The sequence below is a fragment of the Falco biarmicus genome, chromosome 8, assembly GCF_023638135.1.
Source record: "Falco biarmicus isolate bFalBia1 chromosome 8, bFalBia1.pri, whole genome shotgun sequence".
NCBI classification, from domain to species: Eukaryota; Metazoa; Chordata; class Aves; order Falconiformes; family Falconidae; genus Falco; species Falco biarmicus.
Window position 1 is genome coordinate 41,704,947 of NC_079295.1, and position 27,655 is coordinate 41,732,601.

The 27,655-nt window shown below is 43.9% G+C and overlaps 1 protein-coding gene across 1 annotated transcript in view; it reads left to right on the forward strand.

Moving 5' to 3' along the window:
• KIF5C (kinesin family member 5C) overlaps window positions 1-27,655 on the forward strand; it is an 85,505-nt gene that overhangs the window by 3,067 nt on the left and 54,783 nt on the right. The window contains exon 2 of the mRNA XM_056349851.1: window positions 23,129-23,219. Coding sequence (XP_056205826.1) covers window positions 23,129-23,219 — 91 coding nt within the window. The remainder of the gene's footprint in view (window positions 1-23,128; window positions 23,220-27,655) is intronic.

The following is a 27,655-nucleotide window of genomic DNA, read 5'->3' on the forward strand; positions in this document are numbered from 1 at the left end:
TCCTTCTGGAAAAGCAACATGTTCGTCTTCAGAAGCTCTTAGAAACATTATATAAAGCAAAACCAAACCAGAACCAAATGCTTTTTTAAATTTGTTTTACTGTAGCATTTGAAAAACACTGCAATGCAGCTTTTGTTTTTGTTCCATAAAATATTGGAAAGAAATGAGTTTTGTTAAAATTAAAAAAAAAACCAAGCAAAACCACCCCCCCCCCTCCAGAGGAGTTCTGCCATCATGTAAAAAAAAAAAAGTATAAAGGATTTAAAGGACACCTATTTTTTCTGACTAGTAAGTCTGAATAAATTTACTCCTCCTTCGCAACAAACAGTTGTGGGGAAAATGCGTTCTTTCTGAACTTCCCACCGTCACCTCCTGTTATGCTTACCTAGGGCCTTGAGCAGATTTTTTAATGAAAAATAAAGATCATGACTTGATGAGATGTCTTGAAAACCAACAGCGATGAAGGAAGCCTAACAACTTAGGCTTGACTTTCCCCAGGATATGTTTCAAGCCATGAATAAAGCTGTATCTTGGGGATGCCTGTGGCTGTGTGGTTCAGAGCCCTTTGTCAGGGAAGCCCTAGGGCAATACGCTCACTCTGTTCAAACCAGTTAAACCCTTCGGGGTTGGGATTTGACCCAGTGTCTTATATTCCAGCCTCTTCCATCCATCTTCATGCGCTTTGCACATGCAGCGCAGCGGAGTATGGAAGATTAAAATGTCTTACTAAAATTTTCCTGAGGTTAAACTAGAGAAAACCGACTGTATTTTGATTCTACTTTAAAGTTTAAAGTATAAAAGCCTTTTGGATGTATCTCATCTTTAACCATGGCAGGAAAAGGCAACGGTGGTAAATCCATTGCGTTCTTTTGCGGTTAGCTACCCAACAGTCTCAACAGACTGCAGTTCCATTTTACGTTTCTGCTCTTCTGCAACCTCAAGGTGACTCTCTGATTGATTGTGTTGGCTGACATACCTAAAAATGTATTTTTCTAGATGCCTTGCTTCTTACAGTCTTGTTGGAGAGCGTGGAGCTGTTTGCTGTAGCAAACAACTGGGGCAGTCTTCTGGCATGTGCTTTCTTCCTGATTCTCCCTGTTGTTCCAAGTGCTTTTATTCCTCAGCATCTGCAAAGGAAGGATGCAGGGAGGCTCAGCACCTGGCGAGATGCTCCCCGTGGGGATACTTTTCTGGCTGAGGTTTATGGGGGAGAGTGTTTCTAGCCTTTTTCCCTTACCCCCTGTTGTAAATTATTTAGGAATTTAGTTGTGAAGGAGACCGTATTTGGTCTGGAGCGACTGCTTGCCTTTTAGTGCAAGGCTCATCAGAAACTGATTTTTCAGGCAAATATCTCCTGTTTAGAAGGAGGAACATCTAAACCAAATCTTTCTAGCCAGCTCGGAAACCTCATGTTAATATTACCAGAAAGGGTATAAAAGACTCTTCATTCTGGTTGTCAGCTGCTTTTGGAGCTGCAGCGTGCGAGCGCGTGTAAAGCCCAGCTTAGCAGGAGCTGCTGAGCGCTGCAGTTCTGTGCTGCGCGCTCGGTGTCAGGCGGGCAGCTCAGAGCCTTCCCCGCCAGCTCTGCACTCGGCTGCCCACCACAAAACCAGCAGAGAGCTGCAGGGGCAACAGCGGGGTCCCTGCAGGGCACGCGTCACTCACCCGGGGGAAAATTCATCACTTGTTTCATCTGAGAAACGTTCCACGTAATGAACTGTTGTGCCTAAAAACAAACCCCAAATCACCACCTGGTACTCTGCTGCTGTGCAGTGGTCACCGCTGTTTTGCAGTGTCATATTCCATGAAATGGAGAAAAGCAAAAATTGATGGCTTGATTCTTTTGCAGTGGGTGGGGTGGAATATGAGCAGGGTGGTGGTTGGTTTTTTGTTGATACTTTCTGCTAAAAGTACTGTTTGGAATGCCTTGTGGAGAGATTCTCACTTATTTCCATCCCTAGAATATTTTGATACACTTTCCCTTTTATTTCATGTATGCCAGTGAAGTCAGCAGAATTTGTACTAATGAAAAGAAGACATGTTCTTAAAGTCCATCCTGCACAGAGGTCTTTGTATGCTGTTAAGCAGTTGTCACTCAATGGTTAAGACAGACCTGAAACCTCCCCCTGGGATAATAGATAGATGACTAGTTAAAAAAAAATAAATAAAAAATTAACCTACTCTGTGCTGCATGGCTTTTTTCATGGGGTGTGGTACATTGTGCTTCTAACAAAAGCCGAGCATCCATCTCTACTTCAAGTGCACAAATGCTTATGGAGGATTTGTTCGTGATGTATCTATAAATACCTTTTATAAAAAGCTCATGCCAGTTTGATGTAGGGTGTGAAGTGAGATGGGACTTCTGTCTTGGCGTAAAATATGTCAGTGGCTCTGTAGCATGCTATTTTCCTAGTAGAACACGTAATCTGGGAAGCTAATGCTTGCTGTGTCTCCCAGCAACTTTTGTGCGTTTTCCAGCTCTGCTCAACTCTCCTTTTCCAGTGAAGCCTCAGCAAGTTTTGCATGAAGGGTTTTGTGAAGGGCTGTTGTTGAGACACAAGTAGCTGGCATAGCTAAGCATGACATTTATGTGGAATCGATGTATCTGAAGACTCCAAGAGCTGACAAACCCCTTTGTGGGAGCTGTTTTTTTCAAAAGTGTTGCTAATCTTCCTACACCCTGAGATTTTCCTGTATCCTAGCATAAACTGCGAATGTCTCTAACCTGCTGCATTTTCCTGTTCTGTGGATGAGATGAACCACGATGTGCTGTGCTTGTTCCCCTGGGGCTTTGGGCTATGTTGCTTTCAGGTCAGCCTATTTCCAGAGCAGCAGCAGCACAAAACTGACAGATCTGGCACTTGATTTTTTGGGGGTAATGTCTCTCAGTAGCTTAAGCCAGTAGATACCGCAAGAAGAAGCCTGTAGATCATTGCATAATACTGCTCATTTGAGAAAGAACAAATACAAAATGATTCCGCTGGGTCCGGATGGCTTTCTGTGCCTTGCAGAAGAAACGATTTAATTTACTGAAGAACTGGGGTGGTAGCCATTCAGGGAGCTACTTGCATGCTTGTTATTTAAAGAGAGTGGTTGTTTTCCTAAGGCATACTGCTGTGCTTCGTACTGATTCTCAGGAGCTTGTGTAGAAGGTTAAAATGATGGGACTGGTGAGATGACCAGCACAGTAGGTTTTTTTGCTTCTGTTTTTACAGTGTGTTGGCTAAAGAATGAAACTGTTCTAGAAGTAATTATCAAGAAATAAGGTACATTTATGTCTTGACACAGCGATACTCCCATAAAGCACCAAAGCAATTGTAGTGTGCAGTATTACTTACTCTCCCATAATGTAAATCAGTGGAAAAAATACCTGTCTCGATACAGGCTTGCAAAGTCTCTGAGCTGCTCCAAACCCCAAACATTCTCCTTCTCCATCACCAGCCTTTGTGTCTGTCCAGTCCCATAACCAGGGCTGGGTCAGTATGGGATGGGGAGGCAGCTTTCCTAAGGAAGCCTTGTGGATTTGCGTGGGGATTTGGCTGATGTGGAGCTCTGAAACATGGAGCATCCACACAGGCAGGGTGTGCCGTTGTTGAGAGAGCAGTGAGTGGGCTGTATGAGCAATGCCCTCGTGTCTGCCCGAGCCCCATGGCAGGCGATGCTCTGGGGGTTCCCCCAGGCTGCACCACAGGTGTCAGGATGAGTGGCAGCTGATTCGGCTCCCAGGGCTGTTGGCACCAAACCAGTTCTCTTCAGATGCTCCTGAGACAGAGATACTTCCCTTCCAGTTAATGTTCAGCGCAAAATCCTTGGCTTGTTAAATGCTACTTGGCACATTCTTGGGAGATATAAGCATAGTCACTTCTGCAGAGACGGTGTGGTTTGTGGGGGGTGGTGGTGTTCCGTTTGTTTCTTCTCTGAATCCTCTGCTGTTTCCCTTCTGGAAAGGATATTCTTTCAAGTTTGTCTGTAAGTGCTGAACTGGGGGAAAATTATTGAACGTGGATCAATGTGTGCTTCTTGAAGTTGTACTTGTGTGCGCTTTTCTGTTTCCTAAAAATGTAGCAAGAAATAAGGTGTGTAAATAGCTTCTCTTTGTTGTTGGTGGTGCTAGAAAGATGATTTACTGAAAATACAAATCTTATTTTCTTTACCAAAGCAGTTTCCCTTTCGTGTTTTCTCAGGGCATCCAACACTTTAATCTTTTTCTAATCCCATTTTGATATCTTTCTCTAAAAGTATCTTCATCCTGTCAAAAACATGGATTCCTACTTCAAGCTTTGAAACTTAACATATAAATGATGTATTTCAACAAGATGGACTGTCCAACAGCTGGGAAACTCTCAATGTTTGTTCTCCTCTGGTAGCTCCTGCAGGGTGCCTTTGGTTTAGACCATTCAGCATCTGGACTCATGTTCCTCATTCCAGCTTGTTGCAGTCTTTGTTCCCTTCCCCTAACTAACTAACTAACTAACTAACTAACTAACTAACTAACAAACGCACACTAGGTGCAGTGTTAGTCACTGGTGTTTGGATTCAGTTCTGCAAATGGCTGTTTGGTCTGGTACAGTCAGATTTATTGGTATTTGGGGAAGTCTGGGAGTACTTTTTTCCCCCTGCATCATTGGAGATGTTTTCTCCTGAAGCTGCCTGCCCTAAACAAAGGCTCAATGTGCAGCGAGGAAGCTGTCGGGGAGTAATGTGTACTTATATCTCTCCACATATTGTTTCAGCATTTCAAACTGTGCCAGACGAATAAAAGCTGTTACAAGAGATAAAATGAAGGATGGGATGCCACTTCTAAGTCTTTCATATTAATATGCTTTTCTCTGTAGTCGGTTTTTTGAGGATTGGGGTGGGGAGGGCATGCTGCCGTAAAAACAGGAGGAGAGATTATTTAATTTAGCTCTTCTTGACAGTTTTTAACTAGACTGCTGATGCCCTTGCTATTATTTTTGGTGTCCTTCCTGTTATCATTAAAATGATTCAACTTAGGATGTGTTTTCTTCCAAATTTACTTGTTCTGAAATGCCTGGTGTGTCTCCAGGCGCTGACATATGTTCCTAACTCTGTAAGCGGCGTATCACAGCGAGCTGCAGAGCTGCAACACCTGCAGGTCTCAAACCTGTGTTTTCTTAAAGGTTGGCTTTTCCCTCCGCTGAGGGCAATGGGAAATAGCTGGTGTTGTCAGTGTTAGTCAGTTTGCTTGTTTGAAGATTTCAGTGTGCGTAAACTGAGCCATGTTGTTTATCAGTAATACCGTATGCGTAGGGAAAAAAGAGTTGTGGTTGTGTTGAAAAGGGGTCAGTGGCATCAAAGGAACAAATGAACGGGGTGATCTGTTCTCTGGTTGGAAAAGGATGGCACAAAATCCAGTTTCCACTTGTTAGCTTCCATGGCTGGGGACAGGCTGGTTGCCGATGCATTTCTTGTTAAATTCTGGCTGGTTTGGCTGAATACAAAAGTGCTTTTGGAATTGGCAGGAATGTTTTTGTTAAAGATCTCTACTACACCAGGAGATGTATTTGTGGTTTGGTTTTTGTTGTTTGGGTTTCTTTTTTTTTGTTTTTGGTGGGGTTTTTTTGTCATAACACAGGCAACAGTCCTGTGCAGAGGATGTTTTTGTGTCTTTTTTTGTTGGGTCCCTTTGAGCTTGACATGTTTTGTCTTAATGTAGCCCAACAAGACCTAACACAATTACCCACCAACTACTTTGAGACTCTTTACCTTCCTTCTTTTGTTTGCTTTGGTGTTGCTGCAGCCCTTTAAAACTCAGAGGTCATGCCAAGTTAAGACTCATTCTGAAAAATTATTTACCGGAATACTCAGATGACTTAAAAACCCTTGTAGCTGTGTGGCAACGAGCCTGGGTTCAGGGTCTGCTTGCGGTTCTCTGTACTGTTGAGAACCAGGGTGCTGCAGGGTGAGGCAGTGGGGCTTTGCTGTGGCCACAGAAAGGAAGGGACATTGGGTCCAAGTTATTTGAGACAACAGCCTGGCTGTGCAATACGGGGTAATCTGGGCTTCAGCTGACGCTGCAGGTGTAGAAGCTGAAAAGTGATTTAGAGTTGCTCGGTAATTGCTTGACACTTTTGACTTGACTGTGGTTTTGCCAAGGTTTGTTTTTGCAGCTCCACTGGAAGATACACGTTGGATAATGGTGCTTGTCTGCATGATGGCTTTGTGAGCTGAGAAAATACCTTTATTAAATTTTATTGGATTTTGGAGTGTGAAAATATTGCATGCTTAAAAAACAAAACAAAACAACATCAGAAAAAGCTTTACCTCAAAATATCCAAAATGGGATCCTTCAGAATCTTAAAGATGTGGAGTCACAGGCTTGGTACATCTGATGGATTTCTGGTTTTACTTATCTACTGGAAAGAGACAAGTTGTTTCTATATATTTATGGCCTCTCTGGTTCTTGACTTTTTATGGGATGTCCTGGAAATGCATGTGATTGTTATCGGGCTCCCATTATAATATCAATAATTGGTCCCACGACAGCTTCAGAAAATGCATATTTTCAAATTAGGAGATACAGCCTAAATGAGACCAAGAATGTTGGATTTTTTCCCTGTGAGAAATGAGTATTCAGAGATAAGAACTTAAATATTTAATAGTAGGCCTCTTAGATGTCTTTGCTAAAAGTGATTCGTTTTTTCAGTGCTTCACTCTCTGCTAAAAGAAACCTTACTTCACTACCTAGTTATAATGATGGATGGGAGATGCTCTTGGTTGGTGTAAGAGGCTCTCTTCTGGGACAGAGAGCAGTAGGATTCTTGAAAAACTGTAGTTGTTTTGAAGCTGCTGTTAAACATTTCTGTGGCACGAGGAGGATGCAATACTGAAAAACACATTTCCTTACATCTCAAATGGCCCAAAGGCTTGCAGTAACTTTTGCTGTAGTCCTGAACAAAATCCTGATTTTACTTGGATACTGTTGCTATGACACAGTATTTTCTATTTTCTATTTGATTGTCCTTGTGGCAGCCTCTGAGGTAAAGGCAACCTCTTGTTTTGAGGGGTGAAAGCTGATTTTTAAAGCCACATTGGGAATCTACGGGGAAGTTGAGTCTCTGATACACAGGTATCATTCTGACTGCTAAATTATTCTCTCACTTAGCAAAGGATGTGCAGGAGACTGTTATCTGAATTGGGGTAACTGGGTTAGCGAATATTTTTAGCAAAGCTGTTAACAGAAGCTGGATTTTTCTGCAGTTGTAATCTCTTTTCTTGACTCTATAGTTCTCCTGAATTGCTTGAATCTCTGTATTTAGGCCAACAGTGAGATGTGGGTAACGCCGCAGCTTCTCACAGAGCTTTGAGATTTTATGTCGTTTACTAAGTAATGATGTGTTCCAAAAATCTGCTAAGGAAAGTCATCTGGCTTTTTTTAAACACACTGCTCTGTAGTACAAATAGCTGAGCAGCTGTACTTGCAGGCTCTAGCGCCTAGCGAGGGATGCACAGAGTGAAGTTGGAGAATGTATGTATCTGTATGTGTCTATATGTATATTGGACTAGCTCAGAAGACACAGTGATGCTCTATGAAGAGGTGCTTGCGCTAGTTCAGCTGGAGCAGGCACAGCAAATGTATACGTCTGGCTTTGTTCGCTGGGTACCTGACAGAATTTGCTGATGGCTTGATCAATGCTGTGTGCCCTTTTAAAACACAATGACTTCTTTGACCCTGGGAAGCCATGGTACTCCTAGGTTTTACTGCTGATGCTCTTAGTAGCTGTTTCTGTTACGCTGCAGACTTAATTGTCTGCACCCATACAGCTCAGTCTTCTCCAGCTGCAGCAGTGAACAGCCCAACACTGATTTTTGTCACCATATTAATCATACAAAATGCCACTGCTGAAAACTGACCTGTTAGTCTGATGCTGCTACCCCCACATCATATCCATCCTCTCCTTCTCTCCCCTTTTGTATTACATTTTAGTTTTTTTCCTCTTCCCTTTTATATTACCTGGCTTGGTTCCCTCTTCCCTTTTATATTGCGCTTTGTTTCCTCCTCTTAGAACCTATCTGTATGCTTCTTTATTTTCTTACCACTTTCTGGGTCAGCCATAAATACCCAGTGGAAAACTCTGCTGTCATTTGATGAACACATTGGCTTGATTATTTTTTGCTTTATGGTATCTTTTACAATTTAACTTCAAAGCAGAGTAGTTCAGTGATACAAACAAATCTTAAAGCAAAGTTAATCTGGCACATGTTTCTTTATATTTGAGAAGAATGTTTACTTATATTGGTAATAGAGGATTTATTCTGTCCATTGCTTGCTTTATGTGCAGCCCAGATTTTCAGAGTATTATAGAAGAACCTTAGCCATAAACTTCAAACAAAACTGTTGCCAGCATAAACAATTTATTTTAATCATACCATATGTGATCACTGAGCTGTGAAGCACTGTGTAAGAGGTCCCTTTTTCTATGTGGGAGGCGAGTAGGACTTTGCTGCTAAGAGCTGAAGGAAAATGGAAGCACCTGAGGTGGTTTCGTACCTGGTGTGTTGTGTGAGCCAGTGCCAGAGCTGGGAAAAAGAATGAGGGATGGAAACCTCTGGTAGTCAGTGCTTGGCTCAGAAAACACCTGATTCACCCGCAGAACTACTCCCCTTAGGGGGAAAAAAATGCTGGGATGAGTCACTGCTATCTTTGTCGTCTAATCAAGATGTTTGAGATGGCTGTGAGTACTGCCGGAATCTGTGCAGGGAGAAGCTCTGCCTTCAGCAACCCTCCGGGCTGTTCACCCCGGTGGCAGGACGGGCTCCTGGTGGCTTTTGGAAGGCTGCTGTGTGCAGAGCTAGCGGAGAGCCTCCTGGACGTGGTCGCTTTCTTGAAGCCAGCTGAGCCTATGGCCTGTTTTTTAAAATTCACTTTTGCTAGAATGGATCAATATTATATCACTTAATATGGGACTTCTGTTTTTCTTAAAATTAAGTGGATTATCTCCTTGTTACCTTTTATGATACATACGTATACTATTTCAGCAAAGGCGGAGCTGGAGTCTGTACTGAGCTGAGCACATTGCTCTTCTGACTCAATGCAACTCAACCTGTTCACCTTAGAATGTGCATTTGGCCTGTTTTGGGTTCAGACTTTGTACTGGAACTGAACAAGCCTGGATTTGACTTGCAAGTGACCTTGGGCTCATCGGCTCCTTGGTCCCCTGTTTATACAATGGAAATACTCCTATACAATGGGAAAAAAAGTTTGGTGCTTTAAATTTCAGAGTTTTCTACTTCTTGGTACTGTGGTAGCTGCCAGTACGCACTTCAGTTTCATTTTGAGAAAAGCATTTGGGATTCTTTCTTTAAAATGCAAGAAACCTGAAACAGCTGTAGTCTTGCTGGTGGACGTGGGAATTATGAGCAATTATTCTGTCCTGGAGAGAGGGACCTTCTGTCTTTAGGATTTGGAGCCTGTTCATGTGGGTCTGTCCTGCTTTTCCAAAGAGCTATTGGTAAATGTATTTCTACAGCACCGGTGGCTGAACTCTGTGAAGACGGCTGTAGGTGTGCAGGGGGCGAGCGCTGGAGCCTCACACTGCTCCTCCAGCTCGCGAACAGCAGCACAACCTCCTGCTGAGGGCCATGCAGGGGCAACAACAGCAGCACAGTCCTGCTGGTCCGGCTCTGATCCCACACTGGGGGGGTCTCGCCATCGTCTAAGCGGAGCATTGCTAATAAAGATGCCTTGTTGCCCTGGATGCAGACAGTAGGCAGGTTCAGCTGCCCTAGGTAGGCTGCTGCAAAGGGAAGGCAGGCAGCTCCTCTTTGCTGCTGCTGCGCGCCTGGTGTGTCTGGGAAAAGTTACCCCGGCTTCTGAGGGACTGTGTGGGGGAGAAGGGCCAGGTGGAGAGGAGACTGTTCATTCACCACTTATCTCCAAGGCTGAGCTGGTTTGGGTAACAAGAACCGCTTGGCTTTTATTTTTGCTTTTATCATTATTAAAAACTGCCTTGTGGAATGGCATGGGTTTTGGAGACGTTGGCATCTAGGAACTGTAAATTGGATAAACATCAAGGATGGGGAAGACAACACCTCTGTGCCTTTGGGACTAAGGGCTCTGGGGGTAGTTTTTGGAAATAGTGCTGAGTAATGAGGGTGGTGGGAGGTTAACGTCTGTCAGCAGAATGGCTGGTGACTTAACAGGGAGAGCAACTGCTTGTCTTAAGCTGATGTAAATAAAAGGTCTTAATGATTGATTGCACCCTCCTTATCCTCCTTATTTTCTGCTAGTTGATAGTCCTGTGTCTTGCAGGTTTTGTTTGTTTCTGCTAGAGAGAAATAGGAGTATGAATCAGGATTTACATATGAGACAGGTGCCGTGTTTGTATGACTACCATTTTGTAGGTCATGGTCCTTTCTTCATCTTCCTTGCCACGGTGGGTCAAGGAACAGCGCAAGGGCTTTCCCTCCTGTGCGTAAGCATTTAACATGATCGCTTTTTGTGCCTCCAGAACACTGTAAGGGAACAAAGTGTAGCAGGCCAGATTGTACTTGCGTTGAAGATTCGGGAAATGCAGAAGGAATATATCAGCATTACTAAATCTGATAATAGAATTACTGTCAGATAATTCCAGCCAGCATTGCCTGTTTCTGGATAGTTTAGCAAAGTGGGACTGGTCTGCTGATCTTATTGCTGTGCTATAAGGAGAGGTGCTGTAGATGTAAGCTGTGATACATTTCTAGCTGCGGGGGGGGGGGGGGGGGGGGGAGGGGCAGGAAGGGGTTATGAGCCAGAAAGTTGATTTTTTTCACTTAAAACCTCAAAAATTACCAAAGAAGGTCCAAGCAGTGCTTTTCAAAAAGAAATTCTGCAGCTTTTTGCTCTTGTGAAGTTCACAGGAGGGTATTTTGTGGTGTGTGTGTTTTAACCAGCTCAATAAAACCACTTCTATTCATATTATTTGTATAACACTCTGAGCTGTATTCTGTGTAGTAACACAATCACAACCCCTTTGCCAGCTGTCCAGGCAAGCACAACTTGTCACCACAAATTCCTCGGTATGGGACAAGATGTTCTTGCTACCAAAGGCAAAGCCGATTGGAACCAGTTCCACTTGAAGTCTGAATGAGACTTAAACAATTTCTTGATGGTTGACTTAATTTATCATTGATGGATTAATTTATCAGAAATGCAAAAACCAGATTATGAGATACTCTGTTTTCTTCCTGATAACTGGAACAAAAATGGAGGAGGCAGTAATTCTAGTTTGTAAGGGATTGCAATGTTTTTGTAAGGATGATTGTTTTTTTATTTCTACTTGTCTAGTTACCTAATGTGATTTTTATGAACTAGAGATGCAAATAAGAATGCCTGTACTGGAATAGCATTGCTGAGTATTACCAAAATAAGCATTGCAGTATCATGATCCTGCTCCCACAAATGGATGGGTTTTACAAATAGCATTGGGGTCTGTGTTTAACAGTTTCCTATTTAAGCTTTCCACGCCCCCACTACATCAGAGACAGAATCTTTTTTTTTTTTTTTAATATTACTAAAAACTATCATTTTTGTATGATTACCTTTCCCCAAATGCTTTAGCTTGAGGAAGACTGGATGATTGGTGCTAAAATTGTGAGATTTGGATGTACCAAGTAAAAGTAGTTCTGCTTTCTTTTTTTTTTTTTTCCCCTCCAAATAATGAGATGAGATACAAGTGCTCCAAGCCAAGAAGCAGAAGCTGTAAGGTTGTGGATGGAAGTGAGCAGGTTCGGCTTGATCCAGAGGGTGTGGGACAGGAACGGTTGCTCTTGCAGGCTGGAGCTCAAGGGCTTGTGCTTGGCCAGTGCCCGGTGGCTTGGTTCCTCCCAAAGGAGAGCTCCTTCCTCTCTCCTCCACCTCTGCCCCTCTTAAATTGGGTGAAATGGCAGGGGGAGAGGAAACTGGGCAAATTCAGAGAAGAATCAAGGTAAAAAAAAATCAATGGAAGTGTTATCAGAGAGAAAGGAGGTCAGCGATTTTATAGCTGGAATCAAACGCCAATGAAACGCAGCAGTTCCTGTGCATTCCTTCCTGGAAGATGTAACCTTGCTCCGTGTTCTTATTAAATAAGATTTAGTGGGGCCTGGCAGCAGTGGCTGTGCCCCTGGTGCCGCCACGCCAGAACAGCGAGAAATGGCGGATGCGCAGGAGCTCACCAAAATGGCCGCACTCGTGCATGAGGCCTGTGTGCTGTGAGCGCTGTTTGCTGCCCATGTTTGAAGAGGTTTGTTGCCAGGAGCAACTTGTCTGCATTACTCTGTGACAGGGTGATTCCTCTGCCTGCTTCAACATCTGAGCGCCCGTGAAGGCTCTTCCATGCTCACGCTGTGGCTGTGGTTGTGGTAGCTGAGGTGCAGAGCCCAGTATTTCCAGTATACAACGCAAGTCTAGGCTGCTGGCCGTCAGGCTATGAAATGGAAGGTAACGCCGGGGCAGCTGAGCATCAAATATTTCAATAGATAAAACCAGCTACAGCACTGCACTGTTTGCTGCCCTTTCAGTTCTTGTTTTGAGTATGGTTTTTCAATGGAAAAAGTAGAGGGAAGTACAGAAGTAGCGCTGCTGTCATTCCTCTTAATTCTCTGATGTGTTTTCAGTGCATGTGGTTTTAATTACATTGCATGAGAGGAGGCTGGTGCAGACTAGTGATAACATTTCTATTATATTGTGGGCATTTAAAATCCTGCTGCAACATCAGGTCAGTTAACATTGGAGCTCCCAGTGCTGCTGGAATTCAGTATCTGTAGTAGAATGAAGCTGGGTTAATTATCGTTGATAATATATGGCAGTGGGTTGGCTTCAGGGGCGGTGGGTTGGCTGATGTAGATAAGGTACAGCTGGAGCTGGTTCTGGTAAGAGGGTGGGCAGCCGGTGAAGAGAGAGCAGCTGAGGAAGAGATAGGAGGAAGAAGCAGCAGAGAGAAGAGAGACAGTGAGCACGTGTGCATGCTCTGGATGAGGAAAGACTAGGAGAAGGCAGCAGAGGGACTGGCGTGAAGAGTATGCTGGTATGTGATGGTAAAAGACCTTGTTGCAGCCAGCTAGTTTGGAGACTGCTGCGACAAGTGTCTTTGTTAGTAAATGAGGAAGCGAGTCTTAAGTTGTTACTGGTCTCCCAGTGGATCAGGAAGATGCTTGACCAGCAAGGTGGTGAGGGGTGAGGGATGTTTCCTGATCTCTGGGAGTACAGTTGCTCCCATTAGATTATGGACGCTGGGTTCTTCCTCACTTGCCTGCCTTGGATGCTGTTAGTCTGAGCCTTTGAACACTTTGAGATCTTTCCGTTGGTGGGGGCAGAGGGAAATAATCTAAACATACCGATGTTGCTCTTGGTTCTGTGGTTTGCTACCGGTGACAGTGGGAGGAGAGCAAACTTGAGCCTGTTTGGTGAGCTGTGTCCCCACCGTGGCGTGCTGCTGCGCACATAGCGCTTGGCCTGGCACGGGTCTACATGAAGGGAGGCAGCCCGGGGAGCAGAAACGTGCCCGGCTGTGCTCACTGGCTGCTGGGGTCTGGGCTCCATGCTGTTGCAATTGCCCGGGCAGTTTCAAGACCCTCCAGGAGCTCCTCCCTCAGGATTCAGTCGCACAATAAGTGTGTGGCTCTGGATTAATCCCTGGGAGGCCAAGGGAGTACATAGCCCAGCTGCAAATGGGGCCGTTTATGCTTGTGAAATGCTTTCTCTGCAGAACAAATACTGTACAATGCAGGCAGTGGGGTGCAAGTGTCTCACTTGTTTCTTTTTGCCAATATATATCCAGCCTGACAGGACACTCCGTGATCAATGGTGTAGCTTGTTCTCTGATCCCCTTCAATCCTTGGTTTCATGGAGCATGCTGAAAAGAAAGCTGTTCTATGGACCAGTGATGCCCTCTCGTTTCATTTTGACCTCTCCTGACCTGAGATGGATTTGAATCTACAACTGACAGTGCTCAGTATCCCATTACTAATCTCCTGAGCCACCCAGTTGCCCCATAAATCTGTAAGTGATATGTTTTACAAAGTGGAGATTAACACAACACTGCCACAGCAGAAATAAGATGTAGTTACGTCTTGAAGCGGGGTTTGTTCATGCTGCGCTTCTCTTCTGTAGGTGGAGCTGAACGTCAGCATCTTATCTGGGACTTGTGTTTCACCAAAACTGCTTTGTTCATGTTTTGAAATATCCACCTGGCTTTTTTGCTTTTTGTTGGAATATTATAAACACTGATGATAGACAGACCCTGCTCTACACACAACTTATTCCTACAGCCCCCTGCCCGTGATGTGGCCTTGTCTGACTCCTCTTCCATTGCTGCTGTAGGAAGCTACCTGAGGACAGGTTTTACGCTGCTGTTTCCTGGCTATGAAACTTCTATTTTTGTTAAAAGAAAATCATAGTGTTCTTAAATTAAAAACCCAAGTACTTTAAACCCGATTTTGAAGTATTGCATTTTTACAAAATAGGCGATTAATACATTGTTTTCTTTTTGTTCTCAACTGCTACTAAAATCCCAAGACCTTTAGTTAGAGGAGACTCAGGCTTCTATAATTATGGTACTTTTCTTCCTATTTTCTCCTGCAAAGAATATTTTCTTGTATTTTCTTTCTAAACTGTTAGTTTGCACAGTTTTATATGCAAAAGAAATTATCAGATTCTCTAATCCTATTGATATAAGGGGGTAGGGTATGTTGGCTGAAATGCTGGAGCCTGCAGAGGATGTTTATCTGAAATGCGAGTGGCAACATTTTGAAGTTAATTTAATTAAGCTTCCCGTGCTTTGCTGAAGTAGAATGAGTAGATTGTGACAGCAGCTTCAAATAGGCCTGAAAAGGTCTATTAAGTTAGTTAGGACACGTTAAATTAAATTAGTAGCTATCTGTTACACATAACACAGTGGTGCAAGCTGACCGAAAGCCAGAGGGATGGTGCTGGGAATGGTGTTGCCCTGTTTCCCCTAGGACCGATAGAGCAGCCTGTGTCGGATTCCTTGCTCTGATGGTTTTATAGCTGTGGGAAAGCGGAGAGGTCTGCTGAACTTACGATCACATATCCACTTAAAACTCGGTTTTGTGAGAAAAGATGGAAGAAACAATTTTGTGGAAGAAAAGTACAAAAAAGTTTTATCTTAATTTCTTAACATGGGGTGAAAGACCCAGGAGAGGGGGAGCGATGCACATCTTGAGCTAGTGCTGTACAAAGCACCAAATGAAATTCTTTTTCCCCATGATCTTTAATGCAGCTTCGTCTCTCCGGAGATTAAATTTAACCGCAGGAAGGTAACGCCGCTCTCCAAATACCCGGTTTTGTGCTGTTGCATAAGCAGTTAAGTAATTGAGGCCCAAATCTGCACGCTGCTGTGCGGCATGCAGGGCGCTGGTGGGCTGGAAGGACGGTGCTAATCCTGGTGGCATTCGCCTGTGCTGTGCAAGGCGTACCAAAGGATGCGCGGGCTGAGCGCCTCCAGTAACGCGGCACCCACACGCAGGGCCTGGTGCTGCCGGGTGTCCCGTCACTGCTGGGGCAGTGCCCCTGCTGAGGCTGCCTGCACCCGGCTGCCCACGCAGCGATGAGGATGGTGAGGAGCTGGAGGAAGCTGTCTCCTGGGGTCTTTACATCTCCCTGTCCCATTCCAGAGCCGAACAGCATTGGGGAGTCCTGGAAGAGGAGGAGGAGGCGTTCCTTGCCCTCAAGTAAGAAGAGGTCCCGTTTTCTGTGGTGCTGGTGGATGCTTGCAGCAGGGCTGCAGCCTCCAGCAGTGATGGAGCTCCTGAGCTCCAGGTGCACCAGGGTGCTGCTCCTCCAGCTCTTCACCCTAGCCTTCTTCCTAGATTCGAGGAGTCTGTCAGCCTGCAGTGTATCATCTGCTGGCCAGGCTTGGGGCTGGGAGACAGCTTGCACTGCTTTTTATTTTTGTGACTGGCATTATATGGGTAACATTCCATCTGACAGGCTGAGAAGTGCTAGCGAGGGGTTAGAGCTTTTGCGGGGTCCGTGATGGCTGGAGGCATTGGGTTCATCTTCTCCTCTGGACAGTGGGGACTCACTTGCACAAGCAATATACAGTAATGGAGGGCTGTGACTCTGAGTACTGCTGTGTCAGAAGCGTTAAAAAATGTTGCTAAATAGTATTATTTAACAGTTGGCATTGTATTGGGAGATCCATATACTTAAAATTCATATAAAGTTGCTTAAAGAGTGCATTTCCCAGGTCATGCATCTAGGTGGAAGAAAAGCTTTAAAACAATATTGTTTATTGTATAAAATTTGGCTTCCTAAATTGCAGATGTATAGCAAAATAAAATAATGCTTTCTGAAAACAGGATTTATTGCAAGGAGTTAAAGGTTCTTTCTGCTGGGAGTGAAATCTAAAAGTGGATCACTGGCCACAAGCCAAATTCCATCAGTGCCACAGAAATATTCATAAGGCAGATCAATAATTAAGCCTGCTATGCAAAAGTAATGTTGTGTTTGACTCAAATGGCTCTGCAGTGCCTGTTCATACATAAGTGTTTGTTTTAATTTATTTTCCAACTGAGTTTTAGGATTATTACCAAGATTTAAGAATTTATTTTTAACAACTTGGTTTGACTATGTAGCATATTCAGGTTATTCTGAATAAATTTCCTTTTTTTTTTTTTTTTTAGCCCAAGTGTTCTGAATTCTCATCCGCTAGGTGAATTGCTGCTGCCCCAATGTTTTTAAAGGGCAAGCTAACACAGAAAATGGATAGATGGCAGTAGCATGTCCTTAATTGGTACAGCTGAATAAAGGGAAAGCATAATTAAATTTAAAATGTTTGCTAACATGCATTAATTTTTCTCCTTCTGTCTTTAGTCATGTTTTCAATTCTCACTAGGAATAGATGACTTCAGGAGAATGGGTTAGATTCTGTTTATTTCTTGCGCTTAATCAGCAAAGTAGTAACAACCTTGTAGTTGCAGAATCTCTAACTTGTGGGGAAAAGAAGACCTTCTATCTAGCAAGTTCTGTCTTACTCCAGGGGGTATTTGCAGGGCCAGCTAATTATCCCACTTGTGAATGTAGCAAGCTTGATGCAGCATTCAGTAAACGTGGCCTCTACATTTTCAAAGGGAGTAAAGACTTTAATTCCTACTCCTATAGGCTGGAGGGAAGAAATGTGTTTTATGTTACCTTCTAAGGGAGAAACTCAGTGCTGCGGGAAGAATGTGCTTTGACTGAAAAATTGAATTGCCGCTGGTAATAGTTTGCTTTCTGCTCTTTGAAAAATTCTGTCTTCCAGGTCTATGATTATATATCTTTTATTTATAAAACTTCTCCTACAAGAGCACTTGTGGTAGTGAAAACTAGCTGGGAAATAATTTCCCATTATTTAAGCTCCTGCATATGACATGATTCTTTTACCTGTATACTTAATCATTGTATGTACTGGCAGTGGCATCTTGCACAGTATGTTAACATTCTTTCCAACTGCATCAACAAAACTCTTTGACTTGAATAGAGAGCCAGGATAACGACAGAGTTTCAGCAGAGTCATGGTTTGTCAAACAATCCATCTGATAAACTGAGCCATGTGATTTGGCACTGTTTTGTTTCTGCAGGGACCAAAAGTTTTCCCGAGCTGTTGGCTGATGATGGCGTGACTGATGCACCCCTTTTACAGGGATAAAGGGGATGCCTTTGTTTGACCAGGCTGTGGAGAAAAGAGCATTCCTGCCTTCTGAGTGGGCAAAGTACTAAGGTGAATGAGAGGGACCCTGTGTACATGGTCGGTCTGCCTGTTTCTTGGCTGTTAGGAAGAGCCAAATCCAGCAGCCTGGCAGAGGTGAGGCTGAGCCCCTTTCCAGACCTCCTTGCACAGAGATGCAGTTGGCATCACAGGCACATGGGCCTTGGAACCTGCGGTCCCACTTCAGTTGCTGGTGCTTAGACCCCCATACACATGCACGCACACAGAATGAACTCCCTCACCCAGGAATAGAGTTAGAAAGGAATTCAGACAGAAGATACGACTGTACTGAACAGGTGTGGGGCACGGCTGGGCAAGCACAGTGACCAGCAGCCTGCTTACATGGCTAGTGTTTTTGTCCCTTCATCCCATGTTTGTTCCTCCTCAAATCACCTGCATCCCTCCCTTTCGTTGCCTTTGTCCTCCCCTAGTCATCCCCTAACTCTTGTGCAATCCTGAAATGTTCTTTCCCTGCATCCCATTATGTGTGCTGTACCCCTAAGCAGTCTGAAAGGTGATCCTTGGAGCCGACTCGACAGCTTTCACACCTGGACCTGGGGCAGATGCTCTCCAGGGACGTTGGCTCCTTGGCAGGAGTCCTGTCAGGGTACCTCGTCCTGGAGCCTGACATTCAGGGCCCCTGCCTGCCTCTGTGCTTCTGTACTGCTTGGGATGTGTGGAGATGAGCCTTGGATTGACTGATGGATGGTTTTCTGTCTTTTAAAAATGAATGCGTGACCTCTTCTTGAGTCTTGTTCAAAACTAGGTCCTCTTTCAGGATGTAGTAGCATCGTGTTTTGCAGGCAAGTATGAATGAGTTTCACCCCATCAGTAGAGCTTGGATGTTTGGGGTGAGAACTGCACCAGGCTTATTCACAACTGCCAGTCATCGTGTAACTTGCTCACAGCTGTTGTGTGCTCAAGCAGAACAAACTTGCATCTGTCCTGGGAGAAATCTGGATGGTATCTCTAATTCTAGGGGATGGTTTCAGGTTATAATCCCTCATCAGGCTCAAATGTCTCCTTACAGCCCCCAAAAAGCAAAGAAACCAGCAGTCTGTATGCTCTCTTCCTTTCAGTTGTAACAATTATATCTAAGCTACGTGCTGGCTGTTGGAAATTCTGTTATAAGCCATCACCTTGCCTGTGGTTTTTTTAGAAGGTGCTTTGGGGATGGACCTTGGACTGTGGATTCTGCCTCTGAGCTCAGATACCTGAAAGTCAGGCGTCCTCTTGCTTGGTATCATAACCTGCAGATACACCGGTGGAGTTGATGCTGAACATCTGTCTGAAGATCTCAGGGAATTAATCAGGAAATTGCATTAAGGCTCCTAACTCTTCTCATGCAGCTCTAGGCACTGAGCACTTCTCATTTCCCGTCTTATGTGGAATTTAGGAGAGTTGAGGTTTATATTTTATTTTTTTTAAACAGGAAATATATTTTGTTACCTTTAATTGAGACTGCATTAGCTTCTAATGATAGTACTGCTCTGTGATGTTGCTTGTAAAATGATGGGTTTGGTGGCATATGCATTTATGGGTAAGTTCCTTTTTGTGCTTGTGAAACACTCTTTTTTTTTTTTTTTTTTTTTTTTTTTTTAATGCCAGGCTTGTAAAGTCAATAGGAATCTTTAAACATTAAGCTGGTGAAATAATAATTGGCAATACATATGAATAGCATATTTCATGCTGCCGAAGGGCCAGAATAGAATCTATCTTACTGTCAATACAACTTCAACAGGAATTGTGTGGGTGGATCGGGGCACTTATCCTAGCCATTAGGCAGCAGTGGCATAAGTTAATGGAACAGATTGTCAGGGGGACTGTAGGAAGTAATCGCATAGGAAGGAAGATGTGATTTATGTATGAGAGATAATACACTGCATATAATGAGAAAGTTTGACAAATAACGTGTGGAGGAGGTACACAGATAAAACGGAATCAACTCTGAAAATAACACTTTATCTCTCTTTGCTTAGTACTTTCTTGAATAAGCTCTAATAAGGCTGAAATCTTCCTGATGTTGGCATTTAATTCAAGCTGGTTACATTTGAAAAAAAACCAAAAACCAGTTATGTTATTTTTGAAGATGACAGTAGGGGGAAAAGGTACTGCTTGGGAACATGCTAAAAATAAGGTAATGTTCATGATTGCCTACCTTCCCTCTCTGTTTTGGAGCAAAATGTTTGGATCTGCCAGCATGTTGCCTTTGTAGGATGGATATGGCTTTTGTTACCTTTGAGGGATGTCTGACAAAAATTAAGAGCTTGTAACAGTACCACCCTCCAAAACAAATAGAAAACAAACAAAAAAATGCAACCCAAACCCATAGTTTTCTGCTGAGGAAAGTCTTCTATCTTAACAGTGTCTTGGTAGCGGAATTGCCACAGCTTTCCCTCAGGCTGGGCATCTTCTCCCAGTCTAAGGTGGCGTGGTCTCCTCCACCCTGTAAGTGAGGGTGAGATTCTGCGGGAGCGTGCAGAGCGGGTCGGTGGGCTGGGGAGCGGGAGCCTGGTGGGAGAGGTGGGGAAAGTCACAGCCTGCCACCAGTGGTGGGAAAAAAAAAAAAAAAAATTATAACGGGGAGCTGGGAGGGGGCACAGCGGTGAGGAGGGCTCCAAGGAGAGCTGGTGGGACAGAAGGGTCAGAAAGCTGAACAAGGGGAGTGGGGTGACACATTTCTCTAACACCAGACCCAAGCAGGAGCTTTGGAACGGAGGAAGAGGGAGGATGGTGAGGAGCCTAAGGAGCTGGGAGTGAAGCTGGCAGTGTAGGTGGGGAAGAGAGGTCTGGGCAGGATTGAGAGGATTTAGGGCAGAGGAGGAGAGGTGGTAGAGCAGAAGAAGTATAAAGTCTGAAACTGAAGAGAGGCAGAGAGTCTGTGCCCCTCATCATGCTCCCTTTTTGTTGGAAACTCCAGCGTGAGCCTTGAGTTGTCTTTGTGTGAGATCAATGTGGAGGTGAAGCGGAAAAAAACCTCCCCCAAAAGCCCTAAGTGCTGCCTGGAAAGTGGAGTGCTCTTGTTTTCTGCAGTTGGTGACAGATGCTTTGTGATCCTTTGCATTCATTTATTTTTCTTTTGATGCTAGTGATGAGTGATCCAGTCTTTTAGCTGCCCAGAACAAAAATCCGGAGGAAGAAATTTGACCTGTGTAGCACGTTTGTGAATTGCTGCTTTACATTTGTAGCTTTTCAGTTTGGCAGATAAATAACAGTTGCAGCTGGTGTCTCAGCCGTGTGCAGGACAGTTATGATGGGATTGGGTTTTGGGGCGCTCAGATGTTATAGTTGTTGAGAGCTCAGTAGAAGAGCCAGCTTGATTGCACCAGAGCAACGTTTGTCTGGAGTGTCGTGTTTGCATGGGAGGATGATGTACTGGCACTGCTCTCTGCTGCTGTCTCGCATTGCTTAGCTAATAAGCCTCAGCTCAGGCATGAAGGAAATAAATGGGATAAGTGGATGGCTGAGGATGTGTGTGTCCGTGTGTTTTTTGGCCTCTTGCATTAGGGCTTACAGTCTAGTGCTTGGAATAAGCAAAACAGGGGTAAGTAGGGGAAAAAGTCCATTTGAGAAATTGTTCCAGAATAGTTACAGCAGGGCTGGACAGCCCTTCTCATCCTAGGAGCGGTGAGCTTTGCCTAGCTGAGGGCCTCACCATGTGCACTTTGTATAAAGCTGTGGAGAGACGGTTTGGGGTAGGTGCTGGCTGGGCACTCCCAGCAGTCCCACTGCTCCCCCAGGGGCTGCCTTGGTGACGTCAGTTTGAATTGCCCCTTTGGGCTGCTGTCTTACCAAGTGGGGTGCTTGGGTGGCCCAGTGTTCACTCAATGCCAGCACAAGTCCATGAATTATTTACTAAACAATTTATAAATTGCTGCCTCATCCCTGAGATCCAAAATTCTGGGTTGAAACATGAAGAACGCACGTTGCTGGCAAACACCTCTCTGTCTTGTTTTCCCCCGTGGCTGTTAAGTACCTGAGTTTAAGGAGCAGGCAAGTGTAAGCTTATGATCTGCCTGAAGTAAAATCAAAGTGTGACAAAAATGGCTAATTGAGCGCAGCATTTGAACAGCTGGCTGCAAGTGGCAGGAGTGGCACGTCGACTCAACAGAACAAGACTCCTACATTGGGTAGCCAGCCACCTTGCAATTATCTTTGAAGCCCTTATTATGCTGTTCTTGGAGCAGGTGTCACATCTTTGAAGGGAAATATTACAGGCTTTGATGGAAGATGAGAAAGATGTTACACGTCCGCTTAGTGTAACTTTAAATAAAAGAATCGTATTTTAAATGCAAATGCCTTGCTTGTTTTTGAGTTGTAAGGAGCTGAACTGTTGTCTTAAGAATTGATTTGCCTTTTAAGTGTCATGCAAACCTATTTTTAGGATTGCTAATATGCTGTTTCTCTTGTAACCAATTATACTTGCTACGAAGAGGAATCAAAATTTTCTAAAAGTGTATGTGCGGGTTGTGCTACCCTGTGAGTAAGTGTCAGTCATGGTGTCACCTGGGAACTAGGGCAGCGCAGTGTCTGGTGAGACGGTGGTGATTCACAACCTGGAATGGCCCCAGTTCTGTTCATAATGTCATTTTGGAGCTCTTGCCACATGGCATCTTGTTAGTTGTTGGTGCTAAACATAAACATCATGACAATTTCTGTATAAAATACAAGCTTAGGGCAACAAAACAGTCTGACTGGGCTGCCTGGTTGGGGTCTTACCTACGGTTTCACCAACTTGCATGTTAGCACAGAAATGAAACCAGGTTATTTCTGCTGAAGGGACACATAGTGTGCTGGAACCAGGCTTGGGCAACCTCAGAGAGGCTATGTCTCCTTCTCTGGAGATATTCAAACCCTCCTGGATGCGGCTCTGCACGCTGCTCTAGGAGAGCCTGCTTTATCTGGGGGCTGCACTAGGTGATCTCCAGAGGTGCCTCCCCACCCCGGCCATTCTGGGATGCTGGGACCATGCTGGACCACCCTGCCCTCAGCAGAAGGCAGCTCTCAGGACCTTGCAGACTCCTGAGTCTCTTGAGTCTGATTGCTGTTTCTCACGCCGCAGCTTTCGCTAGTTTGTAGTAATGAACAGCAAATCTTTCGCAAATATTTAGGTGGCTATCCCCCCTTAACTCCCAGGAGAGAGAGAAAATCAACTTTCAGTTGCTGATATTTCAGCTTATTGTTTCCTGCAACTGTAGCTGCTGACCCAAATGTGAACACACAGAAAACATATGCCGCGGTTTATTTGCCAGCTATAGAGAAGATGGTTTTGAAGCACGCAAGATGACACATCTGTTTACTCAACAAAATATTGTCGTCTCCATTGCACTGAATGGCTTCCTTTGTAGTAAATGCTGCGTTTCAGGATGCCTGTTAAATTGGGTCTGTGAACTGTTTTAAATGTTCTTTATCTTACAGAGTTTCTCTTTTGTTTGCAGCAAGGGAAGCCTTATGTCTTTGATAGAGTGTTACCTCCTAATACAACCCAGGAACAAGTTTATAACGCCTGTGCCAAGCAGATTGTTAAAGGTAGGTGTTGTCTTTGTTTATTCCTGCCTGGGGGGAGGAAAAAAGGTGTTTCCCTGTCCCCTCAAGACTGGATAATAAATGTTTAGTTGTCTGTATGGGAGTTTAATAATTAGTAATTCCAGTTGTTACCTTTTTTAAGGACTTGTCTGTGAAAACAAAAGAAAAAATCAAAAAAACCCAAACAACAAAACCTAAACACAAAACCCAAGTCAAACAAAGAAAAAGAAGCTGAAGGAATTGGAGTAGCTGTTCCTTACTTCCTCCTTGCATGTGTTACACAAATATTTGCTTTTTGTGTTATATGATAAGCAACAAAAAGCATGTTGTTCATGCAGCGTGAGCCTGTTCAGTATGGGATGAACACGGAATAGCTCTGTCTTTGACTGGAGGAATTGATGGGCCATTACAGGGGAATGTAGAAGGTGCTGCTTTGGTAGCTGCTTTGCATGCAGACAGCTTGCACTTAATGAAATGACAACACAAGTTCCTATTGGCTAGCACCCCATTTGTTTAAAACAAAACCTTCATAAACTGTTGAAATTTCAAGATTTTTAACTTGAGAATCAAACTTTTTGGGTGCAATTTAATTGCCTGCCTTACTTCCCCCACCTCCCAAATCGCCATCAGACCTCCCGCTTGGTTCTGATGCTGGGTAGTCAGTGGCCCTAGAGCTGCTACAGCATCCCAGAGGTTACGATGAAGTCATTCCCTGACCTTGTGTAGTGTCCCTGTGCCCTTCAAGACTTGGTCCTCAGTGTGTGTTTTTAAATCAAGGTATGTGGATGGTAGGAGTGGTGTCAGAGTTGTGCTTGTATAGCATCACAAGGCTGCATGTGAAACGCTGTAGAATTTACGTGGCATGAGAGATCTGGGGTTGCTCAGAGGTGCAGGAGCTACTGAAGCAGTGTTGAAGGACTCACCAGAGTTTCAGGCGTGGAACTGGATCTGCTGAGAGCTGGTGCGTCCACTGGTGGGGAGAGTCCCTGGGGTGAGCAGCCCTGCTGCAAACCCTGGGCTCTGTTCTGGAGGAGATAGGCTGGCTCACTCGGACAGCCTCCGACAGACCAACGTGTGTGTTGTTTAGGTGATTGGGAGTGAGGACCAGAAGGTAAATTATTTGATGCTGAAGAGAGGAAACGAGTCATTAGACTTCAGTTGCTGCTTCTCAGTGGGGAGCCTAATTAGGGCAATTCTGACTTCAGAAGAGTGAGCCTTTAATAAAAACTGGTGGGATTGGAGTTGCAGAGCTTAGAAATCATTAGTTGGGGTTGATGACACACCACTCAACCCCTGGAAGTTTGGGAAACTGTTTCAATACTACAGTGTGTGCTAGCAGAAACACAGCGCTGTCTGTAGGCTTGCAGAGGGTGTTTATATCCCCTGTGGAAGTTGGTTTCCTCTGAAAATGGTGAGAGAAATAAAATCCCGTTTGAGAGCAATTTGGAAGACCTAAACCAGTGACTAAGCAGTCATTAACCAAATAGCAAAGCAAATACTTTCCAAAGTCCTATTTGAAAATAGAGTTCAAATGTGCTTTTTCATGTGTGTTAACTAAGGCAAGTTTGATGGGGGAGGAGGGTGTAGAAGAAAGGAAAAGAGAAATGGGGGGAAAAAAAAGGGAGGGAAAGTGAGAAGGAGAGTGATGGGGAGAGAAAGGGAGAGGGGGGAGAGAAGGAGGGAGTGTGCAGCATTACTGGAGTGATGTTCTTGAGCTCTGGACTTCTATTTCCTTAGGTTTATTTTCCAGTGTAAAGCATAATAAAGTGAAGAATGTGAAACGGACTGGGCTGTTTCTGATAGACTGGAACAATGTAATTAACTACATGGAAATATAAGCTGAGTGCATTACGACTTGGAGCACTATTTAAATTTTTTGGGACTTTTTTTAGATAGCTCTTCAAGGTTACCAGTTGTTACCAGATTTCATTATACTGCCATGAAATGGCTGATGGTTTCATTGTTGTTAATGTTATTACAGAAAATGCCAGCTGGCCTAACAGTCTCTAAAACAATGGTTATAATAAGTATGTTGATAGTGAGAACGATCTAAATGATGGTGAGTTTTTTCCGTTAAAGCAATGGCATTAGGTTGAAGTAAACAACTCGGTGACTAAGTCCAAGTATTTCACATTCCAGACATGAGAAACAAGGAGTGTTCTAGAGGAGGAGAAGCTATCTGTGTGTTACAGGGGTTTGCATCGGGGTGGGTGTGGGATGCTGTTTGAAGGTGCTCCCAAAGGCAGAAGCACCAGTAATGGAAGCATGTGGGGAATCATCATTGGTGCACATGACCACAGGTTGGGAACTTGCATTTGCATTTTTGTAACCAAACTGAGAAATATCAGTAAACCTGACAGGGAACAATAGTGTGTAATTGCCACCACTTTTGCTGTTTCCCATCGCTCTCACTTGCCAGAAAACAGCTTTATCTTCTCAGTCTACACAGATGGATGGGCTGTATCTGGGTTTTGCACCTTTCCTACTGTTACATTGAGGGGAGGGAGAATATATAACAGCCCAGGCTGTTGCTGAGCACTGGAGCTGTGAGCACCTTAGTGCACATGTGAACATCTGCACATTTTTGTGTCCTGTGCGGAGGAGAAAATTTACTTTTACGATTTTTGGGTGGTGGATTTGCTCTCACTGGGTAGCTTATTGACTTTCTATTCTGGTTACAAATACAGGCCTCAAATGCTGAGTTGCAGAACTAGAAACTTTAGAGATGGAAAAGATAAGTATAGAGTAGAAATTTGGTCATGGAAATGTACTTGTCCTATTCATACTCATCAGGAGAAAGGCCATCTGGCAGCAGTTGACTGGCTGAGTTGTGTAGCTGGCTTTTGTGGGGAGGGTAAATCAAACTTGGAAACATATTAGAGTTGGACCAGGAGTTAGGAAAAGCACCTGGGCGGTTTTTGTTTACTACAAGTTATGTAAAAATCCCAACTGATCTTTCTTCAGTCACTTTCTTGATCTGTTTTTTCCCCCTCCTTATCTCGATCCCTCAAGTTTTGTGCAGGCTGTTTCTGTCTGGGACTGTCTCCAGTCAGTTGACAGATGATATGTGAACTATCATAAGGGTGAAGCCTTCCAACAAAAGTAACCTCTTCTGCTGCCGAGACCACTGACTTTGAATTGCAGGTGATGCAAAGGACTTTTTTTTTTTTTTACAGAATAAGGTATCTTTTGCTATTTGGGAAGCTACATTACTTATCTATGCTTCCTCGGGCATATCTTTGTGTAAATTGGTGCAAATTCTGAGCAGTTTTCTTACGTAACAGCTGATTAATCAGGTCATTTTCCCCCTAGGCTGTGTACTGGTATAGAGCTGACATTGTACCTTGCATTTACCTGAAGATAATAAACCTTTTTTTCTCTTAATTCAAACTGTTGGTTTTTTTCCAGTTAACAGAGTTTAGTAAAAAGAGGAAATAATAGTAATAAACTCTTAGATTCTGTTTAACTGTGCTGGGAATTTAAAGGTGTTTGGATGCTAGGTGGTTTTCTGGAAACAAACAAGAGTTGCACATGTTTGCTCAAAGATTTCTGAACACCCTACCCCACCCCAGGACAATTATTTATATTTTTTGATACCTGAACACCTTGAAACTCTAGTTCTGTGTGCCTTCCAGACCCTGTAGTTCATCTTCGCCACGTGTTGATTTTCATCTAAAGAGGAAAATGAACCTTCCTTCTTTTCCAGCTTCCAGCTGGATTTTAGTTTAAAATAAAAAAGTCCAAAGACAAAATATTTTCTTTCTTTGCTGGCTAACAAAGATGGAGCCTTCAATACACAATAGATACAGGGTACTTTACAACTGGATGTAGCCTCAAAAGTTAAATGTGACTGCTTCCCTGTTGTGTTTATATATGTGTGTGTGTGTGTGTTAAATAAGTGTCAAGTAAGCTTTTTATTTCAAAAATTTAAAATGCAGTTGCATTAAATATAGCCTTACCTGTCGGCTATTTTGAAATTTATTATTAATTACCGTTTTACAAGGAAATAATATTTTTGTATTAAAAAAATGAGATGTAACTTTTATCTCCTGTGAGCTGCTGCCACCGCCCTTACGCTGCAGATCCTTGCCTGCATCTCCCTCTCTGCCTCCTTGGTCCTGCGCTTCGTGTTTCTGCTGGTTCTCCCAAGTTAGATGCATTGGTGCCAGCTGAGTGGAGCTTTCAGCAGGATTTGTCATTGTCGTGGTTTAACCCCAGCCAGCAACCCAGCACCTCACAGCCACTCGCTCCCCCTCACCCAGAGGGATGGGGAGGAGGATCAGAAAGGAATGTCAAACTTGAGGGTTGAGATAAGAACAACTTAATAGGTAAAGCAAAAGCCACGCACACAAGCAAAGCAAAACAAAGAATTCATTCATTACTTTCCATCGGCAGGAAGGCATTCAGCCATCCCCAGGAAAGCAGGGCTCCAGTGTGCC